The 9,065-nt window shown below is 37.1% G+C and overlaps 1 protein-coding gene across 1 annotated transcript in view; it reads left to right on the plus strand.

Annotated features, from left to right (window-relative positions):
- Positions 1–201: 201 nt before the first annotated feature.
- LOC115218489 (SCL-interrupting locus protein-like) overlaps positions 202–9,065 on the plus strand; it is a 141,405-nt gene continuing 132,541 nt past the window's right edge. The window contains exon 1 of the mRNA XM_036508145.1: positions 202–227. Within this exon, the coding sequence (XP_036364038.1) occupies positions 217–227 (11 nt within the window). The 5' untranslated portion in view covers positions 202–216. The remainder of the gene's footprint in view (positions 228–9,065) is intronic.

Raw genomic sequence — 9,065 nt, forward strand, 5'->3', positions numbered from 1 at the left:
TGGCTACATTTCGTGTTACTATCTGAATTGCACCTTTTTGGGTGGTCAAGATGTCTTGGATGTTGTCACTACTTCGATTTGAGACACCCTTCAACGTAGGGCAAATTATGCCTTTGGTGTTCACTTTCATTTCTCCTGACCACATCTAGTTGGAGAAATTCTTAGCTGCTTTTGAAACTGCCTTAACAGCTCTTGTCTTCTTTCTCCCAGAAGTTGATGAAATTGAGGTGAGTACTATATATGGTCTCATAGCACCCCCGACGATTTCTAGGTGATTGTTTTTCCATTCAAGAAGGTCTGCGTTATGCTACCAGTCATCTACTCCGTCCATTATACCCTGCTTCCATGCTTTAACTGACACAGCTGTTTCAGGCCACAATCTCCTGCCCAGTAGAACATTGTTGGAGTTCTGGTAGCATCATCTTCCCTGTCACGATACAAATCACATTTAAGATTTCTCTAAGTACGTGATTGTACCTTTGCACGAGCTAAGAACATGTTTCACAGCTGGCTTGCCTTGGTAGAGTGAGCATGAAAGGTTATCGAATTTCCTCTACCTCATCAGATGTGTATTTGAAGGTATACAGATGTGAACATGAAGTTGACTTCAGGAGGGGTCATATGCTTACAAGAATAAATTATGCAGCAATCTGAGTTTAACGTACCACTTGCATTTTCGAGCTGGTCGCAAGAGGGTTTTTTTTCTTTTTTTACTAATGTTATGCTTTACCGTTGTTTTAAACAGGAGGACGTGCTTATTGTATTTCATGGTGTATAAAAGCACATTTTATTTTTTTAAAAAGCCTCAGAAAAATCACCCCTTGTTTTTGCATGCGAATTTTGGCCTCTTTTAAGCGTTAATGCACTAAAAACTTTTTTTGCTGAATCTGTATGCTGAGATGTTCCCATCTGACTTTTATGCCATCAAATACGGTATATCAGATAGCACAGAATTTTATTGGGTGGAATTCTGATTTAAGTACCCTATATAACCCCCTCATAACTTTTTTTATTTTGTCTTGGGAGTTTTGCGAATTTGTGTTCTACACGCGGGAATTCACACGATTATGAAAAGAAAATTTGAAAAATTTTATTCCCTCCCCGACCCAATTCTTCAAATTCCACTCTTTTTCGATTTTTTTTTTAAATTAGAGTTTAAAATACGGACGGTCCGAAACTTTTTGTTTGATACCAGCAACGGGTCGCCCTTGGCTGCATCATCATTCCATTAAATGTGTTTATGGGGAGAAAGGATTGGAAAACATCAATACATGTCACAGTGACAAAAAAAACGAGGAAGGTATCAGGTGGTCATGGGATGCGCTAAAAACAATAGCTAAATCGCCCTTAAACCACACACAAATTTTTTTTTGTTAAAATCGTATGAATTCCCGTGTGTAAGACACAAATTCGCAAAAATTTTCTGAAAAGTTTAAAAAAAGTTATGAGGTGTGAGAAGGAGTGTCTAAATCAGAATCCCGCTTTTTATTGTTAAGATAGACAGGTGTGTGTGTGTCTTAAATTACGTAAGACGGAACATAAATTTAGGCGATGATGTTGTTTAACATAGCATTTCCACTCCGGCAAAAGTTTTCACGTGACTTGGGCCTCTTTTATTAGTAATTTTATTACCTATCGCTTTTGTAGGTGTGTTCTTCGACCACCAACTTTCGGTTTGATCAATCTTCAGCTTTCAATGTGTCTAGGACCATTATTCCTTCGTTATCTGGTCGATCACTAGTTGTCGTTTTTATGTCTATCTACTACTACAAGCCCTTGACTATGTCCAGGTGAATTCAACTTGGAAATTTGTTTCCTATTTTAATGTGTGTGGTCACTAATTTAGAGTGAGTGTTCTGTGATTTAATGCATGAAAAGCATCTGCGAGAGAATCCATTTCGGTGTCCTTTTAATAAGCATGTATAAAGAATGTCAGAAAGGCAGTTCCCTTACAACGAAACATTGTAAACTTTATCACCTACACTATTATACACAATTATTTGGGGGGAGCCTCATCTGGAACGTCACAATCTGTGACTCTTTTGCTCCCTCTCACATCCAGGATGCTGCGGTAAACGTGAGGGTCACTGCTTCCGTAGCCGAACGGAACAAAATCTTCACGTAGCGGGACTTGTCAGTGTACCATTTTTTTACTAACTTGTGGCATTTGAAACGTTTGGAGGTGCCGGAGCGCTAACAGCGAAGTTCTTGTCATCACTGGTGGCTTGCCTTATCGAGTTGTTAGGTGATGCACTTGAGGGGTGCTTGGCTGTCCCGACCCCTTAGCCTCACCATCGCCGGCGGTAATGCCGCGAGCGTGTAAGCTTGCTTGTTGAATTGACATTTTTTTTCTTTCTTCCTTTCTTCGCCACGTTTGTGTTTTCTTCGGTTTTTGATTTGTAATCTAATGTTGTTTAGTATTATATATTTATCATGTACATATGTGTTATGTATGCAATAAAGCATTCTTTCGTTAGCAGTACAGGAAAAATGAAAGTTTTTCTTGGGCAATTTCCGTAAAAATCTTTTATTTCTTTAATTTTTTCAGCTGGATCGCTTATATTTGTGTATTTTTGTGTGTGTTATGTGTTTATGTATAAATATTTGTGTATATAAGCACTGTATATGCATTGTGTATATGTATACACAAATATATATATACACATATACATACATGCACAGAAACACATTTTTTCCTTTTTTCTTTTAATTTTTTTCAGTTGTGTTCTCTGTTTTGCCCAATTTTCTCATTTAATTTTGTAAAACAGTCTCCTAGGGTACTTTCAAGAGTAGCTATCAAATAACCGCGAACATTTCACTGACGAACAATTTACATAGACAACTATACAGACACACACATAAACACACACACAATAAGTACATAAAAACAAGCTATTCAGAAAATTAAAAAATAAAATATTTTTAAGGAGATTGCCAAAGACAAACTTTCACTTTTCATGAACGGCTATAATAAAATGGTTATATATACTCATCCAACTATTAAGTTGACCTAGTTCTCGTAGTTACTTTTTTTTTGTTTTTTCAACGTTGATTTTTATCTATTTAATTAAAATACAAATCCTAAACAATCGTCGTGATTCTTCCATAATATAAGTTTTTACAAAAGAAAGACAAGGACAAATAAGAAGAAAAAGCAAAAACTATCTCTTCCAACCTGTGGCATTTGAGACTTTTGGAGGGACTGGGCCACTAACGGCGAAGTTCTTGTCATCGTTGTCAGTTCGCCTCACCGAAGTGATAGATAATGCCCGTGAGGGCACTTGGCTTTTCCAATACTTTAGCCTTACAATCGTCCTTGGTAAGGCTGCGAGCGTGCTGCCTGGCATCAGTAGGTTCTGTTGAACCTTGTGGTGTGCGGCCAAAAGAAGCACTTGCTGCTACATTATTGTTTTTTTACTTCCCTTTTTTTTCTCTCCCCCACTTTTCCTTATTATTTTTTTGTCTTTCTTTTGTAAAAACTTATATCATGGTAGAGTCATGACTATTATTTAAGATTTGTGTTTTAATTAAATAAATAAGATCATCCAACTAACAGCAGAACAATTTTTTTGTAAGTACCCAGCCTATATATACACCGGGCAATACTTTGAATTAGGAAGCATGCACTCGCGGTAAAAGTTTGCAGAAAGACATCCGATATTTTCGCAAATTAGCACAGCTTGCGGGAAAAGGAGTCACTAGAAAAGAATTGATTTGCAAGATATCAAACTACAAATTGATAAAAGATACTCAAACTGAATGAATATTGTTGACAATATTTTAAATCGGTTTTAATACGAAAAGGCACTCTCCGCGCCCTGTAAAAACTACTACGCCGACGTTACCCCCTTGATTTGAAACGAAGAAAATCATAGATTCTTTGAATTCAAAAGGTTTATTAAATGTATTTATATGGAGAATACAGTTATAAATATAAAAAAGGGATCTTTTCGGTTTGAACGGCAGTTTTTAACATAATTTCTAGGTAACTAAAAAATTTTAAACTTCGTATACTGGTAGAATGTGTTTATAAAACATCTTTTTCTCTTGGTTTTATTGAGAAAATTCTATAGTTTGTAAGATATTTGTTGGGGTTTTTTTCTTCAATTTCTGCAATTTCAACCAATCACTGACGTCTATTGAGGTAGAAAAAACATTCTGTGCCGTATGAATATGTCCCTCGTTTAAGAAACAGATTGGGTTTATTTACATTTGTGAAGAAAAAAAGATACCATTCCCCCCACCCCTAACCCTAAAACAGATTGAAATGCAATAGATCGATACTAGGGTCATAATTATGGGTGACAATTTCATATGACACCGCTAGAAAAAACTGCCATTCAAACCGAAAAGATCCTAAAAAAGTATAAAACAAATGCAATAAAATAAATTAATATCCTCAGTATGAAACAAGGATTTTTTTAGAAACTTTTTCACTTCATGTTTTGAAGAAATGATGTTTCATTTCTGTTACTTTGATGCCAGAGCAATTTGGATACAGTCTTCGGGGTCCAATCGATTACTCTGCTTCTTTTTATGTTCATTAAAATGGAAAATCCTTGTTTGAAAAGGCAGCAACTTTTTGACTGCCTCCTCATGCCAGAAGAAGAAAAGATAAATTTGGACATGTTACTGAAAAATTTCTGTTGGAACAAGGAACATTTTTTTTTATATAATTTTACTTTTGTCTAACGAGTCCTTATTAACCCCACGAATTTCATTTTTACCCCTCATGGGGTAATTTATCTGGGTTTGCCGACTCCTGAATTAAGGAATTATGCAGAACCTTTATTTTATTTACTTCATTTCTCTTGGGTTTAAAAAAAAATTTTTTACACTGGAGTGGCTGTGTAGTAAGTAACTTGTTTACCAACCACATGGTTCCGGGTTCAGTCCCACTGCGTGGCACCTTGAGCAAGTGTCTTCTACTATAGCCTTGGGCCAACCAAAGCCTTGTGAGTGGATTTGGTAGATGGAAACTGAAAGAAGCCCGTCATATATATGTATATATATATATGCGTGTGTGAGTTTGTGTGTCTGTGTTTGTCCCCCTAGCATTGCTTGACAACCGATGCTGGTGTGTTTATGTCCCCGTTACTTAGCGGTTTGGCGAAAGAGACCGATAGAATAAGTACTAGGCTTGCAAAAGAATAAGTCCCGGGGTCAAGTTGCTCGATTAAAGGCGGTTCTCCAGCATGGCTGCAGTCAAATGACTGAAACAAGTAAAAGAGAGAGTATGTAGTATGGGTCTGTGCAGGCAATCCTAAAGTCTGAATGGAACATGTGGTGTGTCCCTGCCCAGTTTGTCCCCTGCCTGCTGACCACTGGACAGAAAGAACATTGCATCGAAGCCTGTCAAGATCTCCATCAGTGTGCTGCTGATGGCCCATCCTTCATGTCAAAGATCATCATCAGTGATGAGAGTTGGGTCTATAGGCACGACCCTTCGACAAAGCAGCTGTCATCACAATGGAAAAGCCCTTCATCTCCACAACTGAAGAAGGCATGACAGAATCACAGCACAATGATGGTCATGCTCATCATTTTTGCACCTGTGTCGGTGGTACGTGTAAAAAGATTCAAGCGAGGTCATTGCCAGTACCCGCTGACTGGCCCCCATGCAGGTGGCACGTAAAAAGCACCCACTACACTCTCGGAGTGGTTGGCATTAGGAAGGGCATCCAGCTGTAGAAACTCTGCCAGATCAAGACTGGAGTCTGGTGCAGCCATCTGGTTGCCAGCCCTCAGTCAAAACCGTCCAACCCATGCAAGCATGGAAAACGGACATTAAATGATGATGATGAGTGGTATCATGCATTGAGAATTTGCCCCCCAGGGCCAGAGTGTCCATCGAAAGTTCTACCACGACACTTTGAAGCATCGAAGAGAAGTGAAAACGACCAGATCTGTGAAGCACAAAGAACTGGATTCTTCATAACAATGCACCCTGCCACCGAGCTTTCCTCACTTGTGAGTTTCTTGCCAAAAACAACATGGTATTGCTTCCACACCCATCTGCAGACTTCCATCTCTTCCCCAAGATGAAAATGCAGTTTAAGGGTCACTGTTTTAACACTGTTGAGTAACGCTGTGATGGACTGGCATCCCATCCAGCTGGGTGGAACACATACACCACAGAAACAGAAACGGGCCCATGAATCTGGCTAGGCTTGAAAAGGGCAACGTTTATTGTTTTTTATATATATACATACATACACAAGAAGCTTCTTTCACTTTCCATGCACCAAATCCATTCACAAGGCTTTGGTCAGCCCAGGACTATAATAGAAGACACTTTTCTAAGGTTCCACACAGTGGGACTGAACCTAAAACCACGTGGTTGGGAAGCAAACTTCTTACCACGCAATATAAAGCTGAGTTGTGTAGTAAGCATCCCCATCTTCCTACCTAATTAATTTTTAGTATCTTTAAATAATTTGTTTTCCGGTTTCTTTGTTTTATACTTTAGAAATTAAAATGTGTGTGAAAAGAAAAACATTCAGAAATTTAATTTTTTCGTTGTCAGTAATTTCGGATCTTTTCGGTTTGAACGACAGTTTTTTCTAGCGGTATCATATGAAATTGTCACCCATAATTATGACCCTAGTACCGATCTATTGCATTTCAATCTGTTTTAGGGTTAGGGTTAGGGGGAAGGGTATCTTATTTTCTTCACAAATGTAAATAAACCCAATCTGTTTCTTAAACGAGGGACATATTCATACGGCACAGAATGTTTTTTACCTCAATAGAAGTCATTGATTGGTTGAAATTGCAGAAAATGAAGAAAAAAAACAACAAATATCTTACAAACTATAGAATTTTCTCAATAAAGCCAAGAGAAAAAGATGTTTTATAAACACATTCTACCAGTATACGAAGTTTAAAATTTTTTAGTTACGTGGAAAATATTTTTAAAAACTGCTGCTCAAACCGAAAAGATCCATAATTTCTCCTCTCCTTGTAACTCTAACCCTTAACCCTCTATTCTTACTCTAAGCCCTAAATATCAAGTTCATGTATTTAGTGTTTGACATGACAAACATTAAAAAGAAAAACTATAAAAATACCTTCAGTTTTACCCCATCGAAGTACACTTGCACTTTTTGACCTACAAAACACCTACTTATGATACAATAAGTACTTTCACTTACTTGGGACCTGGAAACGAAGAAGTGGCTTCATTCCTTGGGGAAAGTAAGTCACTACAAATTGTAAACAAAAAAATGCTCATATTTGTTCAATAGTTTTTGGAAGGGAAGAAAACAGTTATCTATCTATCTATCTGATTGTCTGTCTAATTACCTACCTACACTCACACGTGCACACACACACATGCACACACACATACGCATGCACACACACACACACAGGTGCAGACAAAGCTCTGCAGCACTTAGGGCATTTTCTACTATAACCTTGGACTGATCAAAACCTTGGCAGTGGATTTAGTAATGGGAAACTTAAAGAAGCCCAACATACATATAGGCGCAGGAGTGGCTGTGTGGTAAGTAGCTTGCTTACCAACCACATGGTTCCGGGTCCAGTCCCACTGCGTGGCACCTTGGGCAAGTGTCTTCTACTAGAGCCACGGGCCGACCAAAGCCTTGTGAGTGGATTTGGTAGACGGAAACTGAAAGAAGCCCGTCATATATATGTATGTGTGTGTTTGTGTGTCTGTCTTTGTCCCCCCCAACATCGCTTGACAACCGATGCTGGTGTGTTTATGTTCCCGTTACTTAGCAGTTCAGCAAAAGAGACCGATAGAATAAGTACTAGGCTTCTAAAGAATAAGTCCTGGGGTCGATTTGCTCGACTAAAGGTGGTGCTCCAGCATGGCAACAGTCAAATGACTGAAACAAGTAAAAAAAAAAATACATATCAGCATCATCAATCAACATCTGCTTTCCATGTTGGCATGAGTTGGATGGTTTGACAAGATCCAGTGAGCCATAGGGTTGCTTCATGTTCCAATATCAGCTTCGGCCTGGTTTCTACTGTTAGATGCACTTTCTAATACCAACCACTTTACAGTGTGTACTAGGTGCTTTTTTCATGCAATGACAAAGAATGGAACTAACAAATCATTTTTATACATCATTTACAATTGTTTCATCATTACTCAATATAATCAATCTTGCTTAATGCTGTAATCCTACCAGCAACTGTTTATTAACTTGCATATGCTATCTAGGGACTTCTTTTATTATACATGAACATTTCCTTAGAACAATGCCTTAGAATTCTGTAAAGAATAATATGCATATAATTTTTATGTACTTCTGAGGAATCATGTTCCACATGCATTATAAACAAAATCTTACATAATGCATGAAAATTAATCAATAGTTGCTGGATTGGTTACAGCATTATGTAAGATTGATTATATTGAATATTGATGAAATGAATGTAAATGAAGAATTAAAATGATTTAACTTCATTTTCTGATACTTGATATGAAAGTATATATTAAATATATATATATATATATATATATATATATATATATATATATATATGTATGTATATATATATATATTATATATATATAAATAGTTATTTGTTTATTAAAGTGGCGAGCTGACAGGATCATTACCACGCTGGGTGAAATGCTTAGTGGTATTTCATCTGCCATTACGTTCTGAGGTCGACTTTGCCTTTCATCCTTTCGGGGTCGATTAAAAAGTATCAGTTATGCACTGGGGTTGATGTAATCAATTTAATCCCTCTGTTTGTCCTCTCTGTGTTTAGCCCCCTGTGGGTAATAAAGAAATATATACATATATATATATATATATATTTAGACACACACATATATACACATATGTATATGTATACACATGCATACATATGTACATATATACATAAAAACAAACATATTTTCTCACATATGTATATACATGTGTATATATGTACATATTCCTACCTCTATTTACTTAAATATATGAAAATATTTCCACAATATCTGTTCATACATGTAGGTAGATGTAGTTACATATATTTACTATAAGCTGTGCAGCAAAGTTTTATTGATTGCCATCAGCTTTCATGCTGGGAATACTCTA

This window comes from Octopus sinensis, linkage group LG13 (assembly GCF_006345805.1).
Source record: "Octopus sinensis linkage group LG13, ASM634580v1, whole genome shotgun sequence".
Taxonomy (NCBI): Eukaryota; Metazoa; Mollusca; class Cephalopoda; order Octopoda; family Octopodidae; genus Octopus; species Octopus sinensis.